Source organism: Stegostoma tigrinum, chromosome 4 (assembly GCF_030684315.1).
Source record: "Stegostoma tigrinum isolate sSteTig4 chromosome 4, sSteTig4.hap1, whole genome shotgun sequence".
NCBI lineage: Eukaryota > Metazoa > Chordata > Chondrichthyes > Orectolobiformes > Stegostomatidae > Stegostoma > Stegostoma tigrinum.
The window spans coordinates 26,071,855-26,090,515 of record NC_081357.1 but is presented as its reverse complement, the minus strand read 5'-3'; the positions used below and the strand labels follow the sequence as shown (position 1 = coordinate 26,090,515).

The following is an 18,661-nucleotide window of genomic DNA, read 5'->3' as shown; positions in this document are numbered from 1 at the left end:
TTCTTTGTGTTAACAGGAAGTCATTAAAGTCAAGAAAGATTATCTCAACGTTAAAATGCTGGCGGAAGAGGAAGTGATTTTACTGCGTCAGCAACTCTCAGCTGTACAGAAAGCTCTGAGCAAGTGCCAGTCAGAGAATGACAAAATGAAGAAAGAACTGGAAAAGGAGGTATTCTCAGAAACTCTATACCTTCTTGAACTCGGGAGCAGGAGTTTTGAGCCTTTTAAGCCATATTTGCCATTCATTACAATCTTTGTAGTCTCAACCCAAATTTCCTTTCTCCTCCCCATGCTGTTTGACTGCTTTATCTGTCAAAACATGTCTATGTCAGTCTTCAATAATCCTCCACTTTCTGACCTTTACAGACAACTACCATTCTACATCCTATGCCAAACAGTAGCTGAGACTGTTTCTATTGCAGACATCCCTATGGCTAATAATAAATGGAAAATATCTGGCCATGGCAGAGTGAGGGCAGACCTTGCTGTTTGCAGTTTGGCTACCATTTCCTACATTATAGTGGTGATACATGCAATGGGTAGACTCAAAGGCAACAGAAAACTGCCATCCTTACCTGGGCTGGCCTCCACGTGACTCCAGACCCATAGCAATATGGTTGGCTCTTAACTGCCCTCTGGCCAATTAGGAATGGGCAATAAATTGTGCCTCGCCATGACACCCTCATCCCATGAATAAATTGAAAAAAAAAACTTCTTTTATATAACTTGTAAGAGAATGTGAGAAGGTATCAGTCCTGCGAAGAATAAACTGTCTTGATAAGAAAGCAGTGCCCTAAAAGATGTCACTCTCGATGCCATATGCCTGAGTTTTTGTTGACCACAGAAATGGCTGCTGAAGGAGTATGAACATAAGGCTTCTCAAGAGTTGAAGAACCGACAACAGCTGGACATCGTGAAGGCATCCAACATGGAACAACTGTTGAATGATATGGAGGAGAAGGAGCAGCGGTTCCATCTCCTAAGCGCTGAGCTTGAGAGATCATCCAAAATGGCTCAAATCCAACACAATAAGATCGATAAGGAGATCAAACAGGTATAGTATAATCAAAAGTATCCTTCTTTACTCTATGCCTTACAGAAAATGATACTGGTCCCATTGAGAGCTGAAATGGTAATATCTGTTGGTTTGATATTTTTCTGAAGTGGAGGTATAATATCTGCCTACATAACTCAGAGCATTGAGTTCTTAAAATGGAGCTATTTTATGACCAAGTTCTGGATGCTTAACAACGGACAAGGACTGCAAAACATTCGACTGCACATTAGTAACATTTACTCATTACAGAGACAAGGATCAGTAGGACTCCATTAGCACTTTCTTGCATAAGTACATGAAAGGATTAGACCATTCAGCCCTGCTCCATTATTCAAAGAGATTATGGCTGATCTTCCATCTGAACACCATTTTCTTGAACTGTCTTATATCCTTTGATACTTATAAGGGTGTAAAAATCCTTGGATCTCTATGACTGAGTCCATAGTCCAAGCAGTAATAAATTCCAAAAGTTCACCATTCACTGAATGAAGAAATTCCTCATCTTTCTCAGCTTGTATTCAGGTCCTTTTAAGTTTTGAGTGGCTCAATTTAAAAATAATTAGAAACTCAGCCTTAAGTTCTAAATAAGGCAACATGTTAGTTTATTAAATAACTCTGCAATAGTTGTATAAGTAAATAGTGGTGATTATAAATATGAAGGTATTTGTATTGAAGTAGTAGAGATAAGTAAAGATAAATGTAATGTATGAAGATGAAAATTAGATCAGTCTCTAATTGCATTGCAGTCACAGCTTACTTGAAAATTCTCTTTCTGAAGTGAAAGTGTTGAAACATGAAGTCAAATTCAGCAGCTGCGATGGCTTCAGCAGTTGAATAGTTGGAAGCTGCTGGCACAGGTGGACTAAGCAGAACAGATTCTGGGAGTGAGTGAAGACTCCTCTGTTTTGTTTCATTTCATTCTTACAGCACTGCTGATAGTAATTGGTAGGATCCTGGCTCAGCCCAGAAATCCTTTAGCTATCTTGTCCTGGATGTCTCCCTCACAGATCAGACTCAATGGGCCAAATGGCCTAATTCTGTTCCTGTGTCCTATGGTCCTCTCTCCCAGTTGTGAACAATTTCTGCTTCAAGGTGTTTTCAACCAATGGTCAAACATTTTATAAAAATCAAACAAAATGCAGCTTATGTAGACATTTGGTTCCACAAACTAGTTCATATTATTGGAATTCCTCGCGCGGTCCTTCATGGCTTCTGTTTCACAAGATAGTAACTTGACTCAATGAATTATTTAATGGCTTTATGTGATTAATTTACCACAGTCTGATGAACTGCCTTGGCTGCAGTTGAATCCACAAGAGAAGTCACGTGTCTTCTTGGAGCCCTTCTCTAGGATGCTTTATACCTGTTTTAAAGACATATTACTACATGTTTGTAGTACAAGATGTTGTTTGAGAACCTTGCCGCAAATTGCTTTGCTCTGCTTTCTGTTATTTGTTAGGTACGCTGTAAGCTGGTCCAAGAACGCAACTTGAAACTAGACGCCTTCCAGCGAGTCAGTGAATTGCAGAAACAGATGTGTGACTTTGAGGTAGCTTTGTCTCTAAGAGGCAGTGCTGCAGGTAAGACAAAAGTATTGTCAGAATATTTATCATCATTTATGACCAATATGTGTGATATGTGAATTGCAGCCATATCCTCTAAATATTTGCAACCAAATAAATAAATCATAGGATGTGCAGTAAAACTGCATTCTGCAACTACAACATGATGTATCTTGGAAATAAATAGATCCAGGCTTTCAAAAAGATGTTCCTGTATAGCCAAGATAACAAAGTGTGGAGCTGGATGAACACAGCAGGCCAAGCAGCATCTCAGGAGCACAAAAGCTGACGTTTCGGGCCTAGACCCTTCATCAGAGAGGGGCATGGGGTGAGGGTTCTGGAATAAATAGGGAGAGAGGGGGAGGCGGACTGAAGGTGGAGAGAAAACAAGATAGGTAGAGAGGAGAATATAGGTGGGGAGGTAGGGAGGGGATAGGTCAGTCCAGGGAAGACGGACAGGTCAAGGAGGCGGGATGAGATTAGTAGGTAGGAGATGGAGGTGCAGCTTGAGGTGGGAGGAAGGGATGGGTGAGAGGAAGAACAGGTTAGGGAAGCAGAGACAGGCTGGGCTGGTTTTGGGATGCAGTGGGAAAAGGGGAGATTTTGAAGCAATGTGATAAGGACCAGATATTTGTATCTCTTCTGTGGTGTAGATCAAAGGATAAATTATGGGCTGGATTCAGGGATAATGCTGCTACTCTTCAAAATAAAGCCATGTGGTCTTGCGTCCACCGTACCTGGCAGATGGTGAGAGTGAGTAGGAACTGCAGATGCTGGAGAATCTGAGCTAACAAGCTGTAGAGCTGGATGAACGCAGCAGGCCAAGCAGCATCAGAGGAGCAGGAAGGCTGATGTTTCAGGCCTCGACCCTGAAATGTCAGCCTTCCTGCTCCTCTGATGCTGCTTGGCCTGCTGTGTTCATCCAGCTGTACACCTAGTTTTGGCAGATGGGGACTCAGTTTAACATGTCATCCAGAAGACAACTTGCACAGCAATGCTGTGCTTCCTAAGTGATGCAGTGCAGTGCCCACATTTGTGTCGACATTGAGTGAAAATTGAACCTGGACACTTGTGACTCAGAAGCAAGAGTGTTACTGACATCTGACACTTGGGATGAGTGAAATCATCACCTTCAGCGTCCGTTATAAACGCTGTTCCTCATGTGCTGGCCTTGTCCTAACTCAAAACATTCACTCATTAATGCTGCACTCCCTAAACCTGGTAACAGGTCTAATCTCATCCAGTCCTACTACCATCTGAGATCTCATCACTCCTCCAGTTGTGGCCTTTTGCGTGTCTGCAATTTTAACTCCTCACCACTGGTTACAGTGCCTTTGGTTACCTACGTCCTACACTTCAGAATTCCCACCCTATAACTGTCTGGTCCCAAACTCCTCTTCCTCCTCCAATCAACCATTACAACTCTTGATTCAAGTTATGATCATTTACAGTAATATCTCTTTATCTGGGTCACTATTAGATTGTTAATGTATTCACATGGAAATACAAAGATCAGGAGTAGGCCGTTCAGCCTTTGAAAATTATTGCATTATTTAACAAGATCATGGCTGATCAGATTATATCCTTAAATTCCTTCTTGTATCTGCCCAATAACTTTTCATCTCTTGATAAGCAAGAAACTATCCACTTCTACAATAAAAATATACAAAGACTTTGCTTCTATCACTCACACACTGAACTGTCTGAGAGAAATTAACTAACCTCATAAACAGCAACCCCTAGTTTTACAGTCTCCCAGAAGAGGAAATATCCACACCACATGCATCCTATCAAGATCCTCAGAATTTTATATGTTTCAATCAAGTTGCCTTTTACTCCTCTAAATCAGCACAACCATAGTCATTCCAAACTTGCCTCAGACAAAATGCTGCCCATTCCAAATACCAGTCTGATAGATCTCTGAACTGCTCCCTACATATTTACATCCTTCCTTAAATAAAAGGTGACCAATACAGTACACTATGCCAGATGTGACCTCATTAGTACCCATCTTAATTGAAGCATAGTCTCCATACTTCTGAATTCAGTTTTCTCCTTCACCGTCCTTGTACCCTCTCATCCTAATTTGTTACCTCCAATTCCAATATTGAGTATGCCACCTTCCTACAATGACAGTATCCCCTGATAGACAATGACAATCTGCTGACCGACCACCGCTCCTACCCCCGCCCCCCGACCCCACCACCCCCCAGCACCAGAACTGACCGTGCTGTATCCCCTGACTGATCTCCATGCATCTCCCTGACCACTAATCTATTGATTGGTTGCACTGGACCTGCAGAAGTGTCAGTGACCTAGTCCTTGGACTATCGCGAGATGGACTCCATTGTTTTTTAAAAACTCCAATGGAATCCACCTCCACGACTCTCCCAAACAGTGTGTTCCAAATCCCAACAACTGAGATGTTTCACTTCACCTCATTCCGAGCTCTCTTGCTGGCAATCCTGAAGTGTGACTCCTAGTTAACTGACACACCAATTAGTGGAACCAGGATATTCTTGTTTATCCTGTTAAAATTGTTCATAATTTTAAACACCCAAATAAGATCATCTGTTAATCTTCTCCAACAATATTTCTTTCTATCTAAACTCCCTTGTTCCTGTTATCATTGCAGTAAATCCTGTTCAGAGATGATGGGAACTGCAGATGCTAGAGAATCCGAGATAACAAAGTGTGAAGCTGGCTGAACACAGCAGGCCAAGCAGCATCTTAGGAGCACAAAAGCTGACGTTTCAGGCCTAGACCTCTGATGAAGGGTCTAGGCCCGAAACGTCAGCTTTTGTGCTCCTAAGATGCTGCTTGGCCTGCTGTGTTCAGCCAGCTTCACACTTTGTTCTCTCAGTAAATCCTGTTTGCAATGTCTCCAGGGCTTTAACATCCTTCCTTAAATAAGGTAGCCAGAACTACATACAATACTTCAATTGTGGCCTGACCAGTGGTGACAGTACGTAGTTAAAAACAGCAGAAAAGAACAGGAAGAGACAAAGAGTTTAACTGAAATTGGACATCAGTAACTAAGTACATGTCAGAACACAGTGGTAAAAATATATTTAAGTTTTTTTTAATTTGACTGCACAAAGTATCTGCAATAAAACACATGGACAAATGACACTAAAATGGGGAAATAATTTTGATCCATTACCATCACGGAGACAGGGTTACTGGATGATTAAGGCTGGGATGTAAATATTGCAAGGTACACAAGATTATGGGAGTCAGCAGAATAGGAAAGGAAAATCCCATTAGATTCTTTCTGAAGATGTATCTAGTCTGGATTTGCATTTTGTATGTCAAATCCATTTGATGTATACATGATGCTTGCCCTGGTAATGCAATGGCTTCATTTTAACATATAACTCTTGGTTTTTCAATCTCTTCATTGCCTTGTCCGTCCCTATCTTTAATCACTAGTCCCATGACCCACCAAGATATCAGCATACCACTAATTCTCTCTTAAGCATTTCAAATTTTAATCACTGTACCGCTGAGAGTCTGTTCAGTTCCCCAATCCAGTTGTTGGAGGGAATCCTGAGGGAAAAGATTTACATGTATTTGGAAAGGGCAAAGACTGATGAAGAACAGTCAACATGGCCTTGTGGGAGATTGTGTCTCACTAACTTGACTGTTTTTTGAAGTAGTAATGAAGAGGATTGATGAGGGTGGAGCAAAAGACAATCTACATGGACTTCAGTAAGGCGTTTGACAACATTTCTCATGTTAGACTGATTAGCAAGGTTAGATCACATAGAAAACAGGTAGAACTAGCTTGAAGGTAGACAAGAGTGTAGTGGTGGAGGGTTGCTGTTCAGACCGGAGTGACCAGTGATGTGCCACAACGATCAGTGTTATGTCCCATCCACTGCTTTTTCTCATTTATATAAATGATTTGGATATGAACACGGGAGATATGGTTAGTAACTTTGTAGATGACACCAAAATTGGAGGTGCAGTAGACAGCAAAGGTTACCTCAGAGTACAATGGAATCTTCAGCAGATGGGAAAAAGAGGTAGATGGAACTTAATTTAAATAAATGTGAGATGCTACCCTTTGCAAAGGCAAATCAGGGCAGGACTTATACACTTAACAGTAAGGTCCTGGAGAGTGTTGCTGAACAAACGTCTTCATTAGTTCTTTGAAAGTGGAGTTGCAGGTAGACAGGATAGTGAAGGCAGCATTTGGTATACTTGCCTTTACTAGTCAGTGCATCGAGTGTAGGAGTTTGGGGGGGGTGGTGCGGGGGTAACGTTTTGGCTGGTTAGGCAGCTTTTGGAATATTGTGTGCAATTCTGTTCTCCCTGCTAGTGGAAGGATATTGTGAAACTTGAAAGGGTTCAGAAAAGATTTACAAGAATGTTGCCAGGTTTGGAGGGTTTGAGCTATAGGGAGAAGCTGAATAGATTGGTGTGGGGGGGGGGGGGTGGGGGGGGGGGGGGTGGTAGGTAGGGACTTTTCCTGGAGTATTAGTGACTGAGGGCTGACATTATAGAAGTTTATAAAATGACAGAGGGCATGGATAGGGTATATAGACGTGGTCTTTTCTCCAGGCTAGGTGGTCCAAAACAGTGGGGAAGATTTAACCCTAGGAGGGTGATGCGTGTATGGAATGAGCTGCCAGAGGAAGTGGAGGAGGCTGGTACAATCATTGCATTTAACAGGCATCTGGATGGATATATGAAGAGTTTAGAGGGATATGGGCCAAATGCTGGCAAATGGGGTTAGATTAATTTAGGATATCTGGTTGGCATGGACGAGTGGGACCAAAGGGTCTGTTTCCGTGTTTTACATCTCTATGACTTACTTTGGCTGCCTAAGGTAGACATCTGATCTGAGCTTTTTTGCAGATGTTGCTTTTGACTGACTTTAATTCATTTATGGGGTGTGGACATCACTGCGTAGACCAGTACATTCTCCAGTACAAGTAGGTACAGGTAAAGTGGTGGTGGCTGCGAACTGCCTCCTTCAACTCCTGCAGCCCGTTTAGTGTATGTAAACCCACAATACCATACGGGAGGGAGTTCCAGGATTTTGACCCAGCAACAGCGATATATTTTCAAGTCTGACTGGTGAGTAGCCTGGAGGGGAAGTGATCAGGACCACTTATGCTATTGGTGTAATTGTCAGTTTGCACTGGACAGTCATACGTCCACCTTCGTGACTGATGACCACTGACGACAAGCTGCCAGGTTTGTGTCTGCTCTCAACTACAGAGACAGGTTTGTATTGAAGCGTAAAAGAAAGGCAAAGTAACATAGGGAAGGAATACCAGAACCAGGCATTATGAAAAACAAGATTTTTGTAGGATGGTGAGATTGTAAGAACCGCTGATGCTGGAGTCAGAGATAACAGTGCAGAGCTAGAAGAGCACAGCAGGCCAGGCAGCATCAAGAGGAGCAGCAAAGTTGACGTTTCGGGTTGGGACCCTTCTTCAGAAAATGTGGGATGACCATGTTTAAACAGTCATCTGTTTTCGTTTAGGGCAAACATCCTAGGATGGGAAGGTTAGCAATCACACTGACATCAGCCCAGACACAGGCCCATGTGATTTGCCCAGGTTGGAACACAGAATCTCAAGTTTTAGTATTCATGTCTTAATTTAATAGAAGGATGACTAGATGCTCAGTTTCAGACAGAATCCCAGAAAGGAGTATGGAAAGCGAGGATGAGCACTGGTGGGACCAGATTGTTTAGTAGTGGAATATACAGAGATGTACAGAACAAGGAATCAGCCGGAACCTTACTGCTGGAATTCCATTTGGTAACAGTCAAGAAACGAGTGAAGGAACTCTGAAAGACTTTCACTTAGTCTGAAAGAGAGGAGAACCTGTTAAATAGGCAGGACAAATGTGGGACTTTAATGGGAGTATATATCAGATAAGACTGTGGCAAGCTATGTAAATGTGGCACAGGGTTCTTGGCTGAGCTGGTTATTGGGGCAAGTACCTTCTGTGTGCAGAATAAGTCTTTCCTCTAACATTTAATCAATATTGATTTGTTTGTTACAGTAAGTCTTAAAATTGAAACACTCACATTTATTTCAAAAGTTATTAGTCTCTGCAGGAATAGTAACAGGTCATGAAGGTATTTGTAAACAAAGATGCAAATTTTATAAACAGAAATGTTACACACTTGGAAGACAGTGGGTTTTGAACTCTGGGCATACAGCCAAAAAATCCATTACTTTTGCTTTTCTTCATTTCTTTTTAATGGAGATCCTAAATCAATATGTAAGACAGCAGATAAAAGCCTTAGAACAGAAAAGCAGAGTTAAAAAAAATCAGAGTGTTAGTGCAAATTCAAGGATGATGAAAGCAGGAATTTGCCAAAGTCATGCTCCTCCTTCCAAAGTAATGAGGAAACAGTACACCAAGCAGCTGTATTTGTAATATTTTCTTATTTTTGAAAAACCCTAAACAGATAACAGGAAGAAATTACCGTCATATCTGTGTCGCAGTGCAAGCAGCTTCACAAGTACTTTACCAGGTATTGATACTTACGAATAAACCTTCACCTAAGTTTTAGTCAAGTGGCCAGACTTGACATGGAAATGGCTGTTATTTGTCAATGGGCTGATTTCTCCCAATGGCTAGAATGACAACTTGTATTTAATTTATTTGAGTAAAACATCAAGGTACTTCAGCGGTCAAACCAAAGATTTTGCACAAGCTACAAAAGAAGCAGGTGTCCAAAGTGATGGAATTATGGTTATAGCCTTTTGGAGGCTGTCGAAATCTAAAGTGACTCTCTCTGTAGAGCAGGAGTAGACCATTTCATCCCTTGGGCCTGCGCTGCCATTCAATAAAATTTATGTCTGATCTGTTTGGTGTTTCAAATTACACACTCAGCTCTCCACTGCCAGCCACAGCAAACCCAGTAACCCTGAACTCCCCTCTCCACCAAGATATTGATCCACCTCTGTCTTTTAAAATGTTCAGTGCACCTCCCTCCACCTCCTGCTGAGACAGGAAGTTTCAGAGCTGCACAATCCTCCAACTCAGTCACACAGCATGGAAGCAGATACTACAGTCATTGCTGAACATAATCCCAAAATAAACCTGCCTGCTGCTGGCCCATATCCCTCCAAACCCTTCTTGTTTAGATAGCTTTTCTGTTTATGTACTTATCAAAAGTGTCTTTTAAATGTTGTAACTGTGCCCACATCAACCACTTCCTCAGGAAATTCATTCCACACACCAGTCATCCTGTGTAAAAGAAAAATTGCATGTCTTTTTAAAAAATATCTCTTCTCACCTTAAAAATGTGCCCTTTAGTCTTAAAATCTGCCTTGCTAGAGAGGAAAGACAACTACCATTAACTATCTATATTCATGATTTTATAAACTTGTATAAAAGGTCAACTCTCGATAACTATACTCCAGTGAAAAAAGTTCCAGCCTATTTTTTAAACTCAAACCTTGCATACCCGGCAACCCCCAGTCGATATCTTTTGAAGCACCTCTAGCTTAGTAATATCCGGGGGACCAGAACTCTCAGGACTCCAGAAGAGGCCTCACCAATGTCCTGTACAATCCAACATGATGTCCCAACTGCTGTTTTTAAAGGATTGAGCAATGAAGGCAAACATGCTAAACACCTTCCGAGCAAGGGTCACCGGACACAAAACGTTAACTGTTTTCTCCTCCACAGATGCTGCCAGACCTGCTGAGCTTTTCTAACAACTTTTTGTTCCTGATTTACAGCATTGACAGTTCTTTTGGTTTTCATGCTAAACACCTTTTTAACCAACCTGCCTATATGTGATTCAAAGAATTATGTAACCACAACCCTAGGTCCCTCTGTTCTACAAAACCATCCAAGGCCCTACCATTAATTGTAATAAGCCCTACCCTCATGCTGTACCTCACATTTATCTAGATTGAACTTCATCTGCCATTTTTCAGCCCATTGACCCATTTGATCAGATCCCTTTGTAATGTCTCCTCATCTTGGTCCTGAGGTGTGACTCCTAATTCCGAAACTCCCTAGTTCTGGGCTCTCAAGAGGAAATGTCCTTTCGGTTCCCACCTTGACAAGACCATTCAGGATCTTATACACTTCAAACAAGTTACACACTCTACTAAAGTCCAGTGGAAACAAGCCCAGTCTGTTCTCATAACACAAGCCCCTCATTCCAGGTATCAATCTGGTAAACCATCTCCAATGCATTTACATCCTTCCTTAAATAAAGGTGACCAAATTGTATGCAATATTCATGATGTGGTCTCATCAATGCCCAGTTGGCTCCTTGCTCTTTGCCTGTAGCTCTGCAGTTATAGCATCATGCAGTATGGAAACTGGCCTTCGACCCAATTTGACCATGCCAGCTAGTGGCTTCCTATTTGTCTGTGTTTGGCCCATATACCTCTAAATCTTTCCTGTTTGTTTACTGCACAAATGCCTTTACTATTGTAATTGTTTTCACCTCTACTACTTACTCTGGCAGCTCATTCCATTTACACATCACCCTGTGAAAGATTTCTCCCCCCCCCCCCAGGTCCTTGTTTAAATATTTCCCCTCTCTCCTAAACCCTATGCCTTCTAGGTTTGGACCCCTCTGCCCTGGGGAAAAGACCGTGGCTATTCACCTTATCTACACTGCTCATGATTTTATAAATCAACATATATTACCCTCACAACCTCATCCTATTCCCTCTTGGACATCATTGTCTCTAATTCTACTGCATTTAGAGGCAACAAGCTTCAGGTTACTATTACTCACTGCATAGGAAGTGAGTTCCTGCATCGCCCCCAGTATCTCTTGAACAAAATGTTTATGCGGCCCCATCCTTTACTTGTCTACTTTATCTGGAGACTTATCATAACCCTATACACGTTACTTCACTGTGACTGCATCAAAATTCTGGAACACCTTTCCCAACACTACTGTGGGTGCCTCTATGTAGTGATTCAAGGCAGCTCATTATCACTTTCACAAGGGTGATTAGGGATGGTGAATAAACACTGACATAAAGATGCTCACATCCACTGAACAAATTTTAAAAATATCTCCCAGTTTCCCTTTCCCACAGGAGACCAAGACTAGCTTCTTAAATCAAACCTTGTTAGGTTGATCTCTGATCTCAAAGTATTCTGGTCATTCTCCTCAACAGTCTTTTAAAAGGAGCCTTGGAACATACATTCACTTCTGGTAACCATAGCTTAGGTAACACCAGCTGCAGCCTAACTGGAGTTTCATAACTAGTTCAATATACTTGTACTGCATTTTGAACTCAGAACCTCAGTTTATGAAGTCCAAGGTCCCAAAAGCTTTTAACAACTCCCACTTCTTCAGTTGCTGCACACTCCTTTAGCTGTATCATTCTGGCAGAAGATTGAGAGAAGCCACACTTCCCTATAGTAAATTCCATTTCCAACTGACTGCCAGTTATAATTCACACTAACGACACATTCAAGTTTGACAGCAGCAGCAGCAAATTTTAAAAACGACAACCGACTTCAATACCCAAGTTACTTACACGGTTGAAAAGAAAAAGCAGTGTTCCTTGAACCAAACCAGAGGAATACTAGTGTCTGAGATAATGGGAACTGCAGATGCTGGAGAATTCCAAGATAATAAAATGTGAGGCTGGATGAACAGAGCAGGCCAAGCAGCATCTCAGGAGCACAAAAGCTGACGTTTCGGGCCTAGACCCTTCATCAGTGTCTACTGTTTTCCAGACTGAAGGTCAACTGTTTGCGACCACCTGCCAACAATTCCAGTGTTAAAATTCTCATACTTGTATTCAAATTTCAATGGCCTTTCTTCTCGCTATCACTGCAACCACTTACCAGACTGAAAATGATTAAATTTCTCCAGCTCTAGCTTCCTGCTCATTTTTGAATTGCTTTTTCCATTATTGCTGATCAAACTTTCAGCGGCCTAGCCCCAAGCTCTTGTATTCCCTTGATGTGTCTCGAGCTCTCTCTCCTCAAGACACTCCCTAAAACAGTGTGCTGCCCTAGCTTTCAAATCACTTGTATTAATATCTTATTTTGGCACCACACTTGGTAATTCCCATGTAAAGGCCTTTGGGATGTTCTACCACATTGAATACCTTATAACAATGCAAGATGCTATAGTGTAACTTCACAGGCATTGGCACTTAAACCAAACTGCTGCCAGCATGGACAGTAATACCCTTCTACATTGGTCCAGCAGAAATGCCCGATGGGATAGAAAGCAGGAACCTTGTCAGAAAGCCCCCTAATTTCTGAACCTCCTTGAATAACTATAATCCAGTTTAAAATTTGTAGTAAAGAAGTTAAGAATTTCTAATTATGGGTGAAATTACCACGTTTGTAGATTAAAAACTGTTTAGTAGTAAATAAGGATTTTGAACAGGTTAATCCTGCTTGACAAACCTTTGAGTTTTTTTTGGAGAGGTGACAGTCCTGGTAAACAGGAACATAAGCATATGTAACATGCATGAACTTTGAGAATGCCTTCATCAAGGCAACATAGGAAATTGGTCAAAAATGGCATTTAAAATCAGGACAGCAAACTGAATTTAAAAACTTGCTTAAAAAAGTGTACGATGCAATGAGTAATGCAATTTTTGAAAAGGTGGCCTGTTTGGTGGTGCCACCTCAAGTTTCAGTTTTGGGACCACTGCTACATACTGCACAACACCGAAGCTGTGGAATCATGCCAAATGATGCCAACATAGAAAAGACAGTTAATCTTCAGAAAACTAAAGCAAATAACTAAAACTGAAGTGATACTGACGAAATGGGGGAAGTAGGTTAGAAAGTTAAATCAGAATGAAATTAGTTTGCTTAAAAATAAACAGAAGTAGGCTTGGCGCTGAGAACAGTAGTTTCACTTGAATTAGGAGCATTTCAGACAGTGAAAAAGAACAGTGATTGCCAGGATGGTGGTAATGTTCCCATGAATATATTAGTACACTTCTCAGGTGGTCCTTGCTGTTCCTTTGCATTTTAGAGCAGCTTTAGGAATTCTGTATTTGTTTTACAGTATTGTTCTGCTTGTAATACCTTTCTAATATAATTTTGTAACTAAATACAATGTCACAGCTAGAACCATTTACACTTTGATCCAATACTATTTGTTAAATTCTAGCTAGAATCACTGAAATATTTACGCATTGTTCACACAGGCATGCAATTACCAATTCCCTGTCGCACCCACTCATCATCGATTTCTAGGGACCATTCTCAACACTGTTTGACTACTGACTCAAAGGCCACTGTTTTCAGTAGAACGATTACTGATAGAGGAAGGATGCAAAGGCCAAAAACAGTAAGTAGGAGATTTGTAACAAATACTTAGCCTATAATTGCAGGATCAAAGATGGATCAACGAGTCCTACCCCTCATTCTACCTGACAGGCACGTTCACAGAAAGAATTTGGTATGACAGATATGAGCGTGGAGCTGGAGGAGCACAGCAGGCCAGGCAGCACCAGGAAAGTTTCCTGCTCCTCTGATGCTGCCTGGCCTACCGTGTTCCTCCAGCTCCACACTTATCTGACTCCAGCATCTGCAGTTCTTGCTGTCTGTGGTTTGATGGAGTTTTTCCTTTGATAGAAGAATTTTAGCTGATGTGGTGATCAGAAACCCAAGGTGACAGATGGTGAAATTTGACATCAAGCATAGAGTGCTTGCACGTGGAGGAAGATTCACTGCAACTGCTTTTAAAGATGATCAGGTAATGCAGCATCCGATTCTATAGCTGCAAAAATCCACTCTGGATTTCTAACTCAGGTACCTGAACAGGCTTGGAGAGCTAAATCTTTCAATAGCGGCTAGACCTGACACACTACACATGTAGTGTTTCCCATCCTCCCATCCACCCATCCTCCCCCTCTAACCAAAAAAAAAACCTCACGTTTTAAGGTTTGGTTTTTCCTCTTTATTTTTAAAAATCATGGGTTGATAAGTAGAGTGATTGGTAATTTTTTTTCTGTTTTCATTTACCTATTATTTATATTATTGTAGAACAAAGATAAGCTGAATACTAAAAATGGCAGGAGATCCCAGATCCATGTTATGCTGCTCTTGCTCAATGTGGGAGCTCAGGGATCTGGCTGATGTCCCTGACTCCGACACGTGCAGGGAGTGTGTCCAGCTGCAGCTTTTGTTAACCACATGACAGCTCTGGAACAGCAGTTGGACTCACTTTGGAGCATCCGCGATGCTCAGGAAGTCATGGATAACACGTTTAGCAAATTGATCACATTGCAGGTTAGAATTGCTGAGGGAGAAAGGGAATGGGTGACCAAAAGGCAGAGAAAAAGCAGGAAGGCAGTGCAGGTGTCCCCTGTGGTCATCTCCCTTCAAAACATTTTGGATACTGTTGGGGGAGATGGCTCACCAGGGGAAGGCAGCAGTAGCCAGGTTCGTCACACCGTGGCTGGCTCTGCTGTACTGAAGGGCAGGAAAGAGTGGAAGGGCTATAGTCATAGGGGATTCAATTGTAAGGGGACGAGATAGGCGATGCTAAGGTCGAAAATGAGACTCCCGAATGGTTTGTTGCCTCCCAGGTGCACAGTTCAGGGATGTCTCAGATCACCCTTCCCTCTTCAGAACATCCTGCAGTTGAACAGCCAGCTGTCGTGGCACATATTGGCACTAATGATTAGGTAATAAATGGGATGAGGTCCTACAAGCAGAATTTAGGGAGTTAGGAGCCAAGTTGAAAAGTAGGACCTCAGGAGATAGTAATCTCAGGATTGCTACCAGTGCCACATGATTGTTAGAGTAGAAATGAAAGAATAGGCAGGATAAATGAGTGCCTTGACAGATGGTGCAGGAGGAAGGGGTTCATATTTTTGGGACATCGGGACTGGTTCTACGGTAGGTGGAAATTGGACGGTCTACACCTGGGGAGGACTGGAACCAATGTCCTAAGGGGGTGCTTTTGTTAGTGCTGTTGGGAGGGTTGGGAACCAAACAAGGAGGTTAGTGGGCAGTAAGGAGGTAGTAACTAAAGCCTGTAAGGAACTACATAATGAAGTCAGTGTGACTAAGGGGAAGAGTAGGCAGAGAGCAGATGATGAACTCAAAAGGGACAGGTGGTCTGAGGTGCATTTGTTTTAATGCGAGAAGTGTAGTAGGTAAGGCAGATGAACTTAGGGCTTGGATTAGTACCTGGGAGTATGATGTTATTGCTATTACGGAGACTTGGTTGAGGGAAGGGCAAGATTGACAACTAAATATCCCAGGACACAGATGCTTCAGGAAGTATAGAGAGGGAGGTAAAGGGGTGGAGGAGTTGCATTACTGGTCAAAGAGGATAACAGTTGTGCTGAAGGAGGGCACTGGAGGACTCGAGTAGTGAGGCAATATGGGCAGAGCTCAGAAATAGGAAGGGTGCGGCGATGTTGGGGCTGTACTACAGGCTTCCCAACAGTGAGTGTGAGATAAGAGGCACAAATACATAGAGATTATGGAAATATGTAGGAGCAACAGGGTGGGGGTGATGGGAGTTTAATTTTCCCAACATTAACTGGGATTTGGTGTTAGGGGTTTAGATGGAGCAGAATTTGTAAGGAGCATCCAGGAAGGTTTTAGAGCAATATGTAAATAGTCCAACTCGGGAAGGGCACATACTAGAGCTGGTGTTGTGGAATGAGCCCAGCCAGGCAGTTGAAGTTTCAGTAGGGGATTACTTTGGGAATAGTGATCACAATTCCGTAAGTTTTAGAATACTGATGGACAAGACAAGAGTGGTCCTACAGGAAGAGTGCTGAATTTTTTTGGGGGGGTGGGGGTGGAGGAGAAGGCGGCCAGCTATAAGCAAAATTCGGCAGGAGCTGGGAAACGTGGATTGGGAGCAGCTGTTGGAGGGTAAATCCACATTTGATATGTGGGAGCCTTTAAAAGAGACGTTGATTAGAGGGCAGGACCTGTCCCTGTGAAAGTGAGGGATACAAAGGGCAAGATTAGGGAACCATGGATGACAGGTGAAATTGAGAGACTAGCAGAGAGGGAAAAGGAAGCATAATTAAGGTCTAGGCGACTGAAAACAGACAAAGCTTTGGAAGAATATCGGGAAAGGAGGACCAATCTAAAACAAGGAATTAAGAGGGTGAAAAGGGGTCATGAAATATCTTTAGCAAACACAGGGTTAAGTAAAATCCTGAAGCCTTTTATTCATACATAAGGAGCAACAGGGTAACTAGGGAAAGGGTTAGCCCACTCAAGGACAAAAGAGGGAAGTTATGTGAGGAGTCAGAGAAAATGAGTGAGATTCTTAAATAAGTACTTTGTATCAGTATTAACTGAGGAGAGGGACATTATGGATGTTGAGGTTAGGGATAGATGTTTGATTACTCTAGGTCAAATCAGCATGGGGGGGGGGGTGAAGAAAGGTATTCTAAAAGGCATTAGGGTGGATGATCCCTAGGTCCGTATAGGATCTAACCCAGGTTACTGAGGGAAGCGAGAGAGAGGAAATAGCTAAGGCCTTAACATTTACCTTTGCAGCATCCTTGAGCATGGGTGAAGTCCCAAAGAACCGGAGAATTGCTAAATATTATCCCCTTGTCTAAGGGTAGCAGGGATAATCCAGGTAATTATAGATCGGTGAACCAGATGTCAGTGGTGGGGAAGCTGCTGGAGAGGATACTGAGGGATAGGATCTATTTACATTTAGAAGAAAATGGCCTTATTGGTGATAGGCAGCATGGTTTTGTGCAGGGAAGGTCATGTCTACCAACTTGATAGAATTCTTTGAGGAAGTGACAGAGTTGATAGATGAGGGAAGGGCTGTAGATGTCATATACATGGACTACAGTAAAGCGTTTGATAAGGTTCCCTGTGGTGTACTGATGGGGAAGGTAAAGATACATGGGGTCCAGGGTGTACTAGCTAGATGGAGAGAGAACTGGCTGGGCACACGGGAGACAATTGAAGTAGAAGGGAGTTTCTCAAAATGGGAGAACTGTGACTGGTGGTGTTCCACAGGGATCCGTGTTGGGACCACTGTTGTTTGTGATATACATAAGTGATCTGGAGGAAGGTACAGATGGTCTGATTAGCAAGTTTGCAGAGGACACTAAGATTGGTGGAGTAACAGGTAGTGAAGGAGACTGTCAGAGAAAGCAGCAAAATATAGATAGATTGGAAAGCTGGGCAGAGAAATGTCAGATGGAGTTCAATTCAGGCAAATGTGAGGTGATGCATTTTGGAAAATCCAATTCAAGAGTGAACTATATTGTAAATGGAAAAGCCTTGGGGAAAACTGATGTAGAGGGAGATCTGTGTTCGGGTCCATTGTACCCTGAAGGTGGCAATGCAGGTCAATAGTGTCAAAGGCAGCATACAGCATGCTTTCATTCATCGGATGGGGTATTGAGTATAAGAGTTGGCAGGTCATGTTACAGTTGGAAAGTTCTTGGGTTTGACCACACTTGGAATACTGCATATGGTTTGGGTTGCTACATTACCAAAAGATGTGGATGCTTTGGAGACAGTGCAGAGGAGGTTCACCAGGACGTTGCCTGGTATGGAGGGCACTAGCTATGAAGAGAGGTTGTCTCTATTTGGATTATTTACATTTGAAAGAGGTTGAAGGGGAACTGATTGAGGTCTACAAATCATGAAGCATAGGCTGGGTGAATAGCAAGCTTCCCCCTCCTACCCACTGAGAATGGCGGTGGAGGGGGGGGTGGGAGGGAGAAGAACTCAATTACTAGGGGTCACTATTTTGAGGTGGGAGGGGAAGTTTAAGGGAGATACGCGTGGAAAGCTTTTTTACGCAGAGGGTGGTGGGTGCCGAGTGCCTGGAATGTGTTGCCAGCAGAGGTGGTAGAGGCAGGCATGATAGCATCATTAAAGATGTATCTAGACAGATACATCAATGGGCAGGGAGCAGAGGGATACAGATCCTTGAAAAATAGGTGAAAGGTTTAGACAGAGGATCTGGATTGGTGCAGGCTTGGAAGGCTGTAATTTTCTTTGTTCCTTGTAATAACAAAACTGGGGGATGTACATTCCTTGAGAGCAAAAAAAGGAATGCATTTACTCACATGGGGCCTATTAAGCACAAGGATAAGAAAGG

At 42.5% G+C, this 18,661-nt stretch overlaps 1 protein-coding gene across 1 annotated transcript in view; it reads left to right on the top strand.

Annotated features, from left to right (window-relative positions):
- Positions 1-18,661, top strand: part of LOC125452245 (uncharacterized) — a 153,398-nt gene that overhangs the window by 126,282 nt on the left and 8,455 nt on the right. Inside the window, exons 36-40 of the mRNA XM_059645228.1 lie at positions 17-169; positions 845-1,054; positions 2,517-2,637; positions 9,056-9,121; positions 13,755-13,897. Of these exons, the coding sequence (XP_059501211.1) occupies positions 17-169; positions 845-1,054; positions 2,517-2,637; positions 9,056-9,121; positions 13,755-13,897 (693 nt within the window). The remainder of the gene's footprint in view (positions 1-16; positions 170-844; positions 1,055-2,516; positions 2,638-9,055; positions 9,122-13,754; positions 13,898-18,661) is intronic.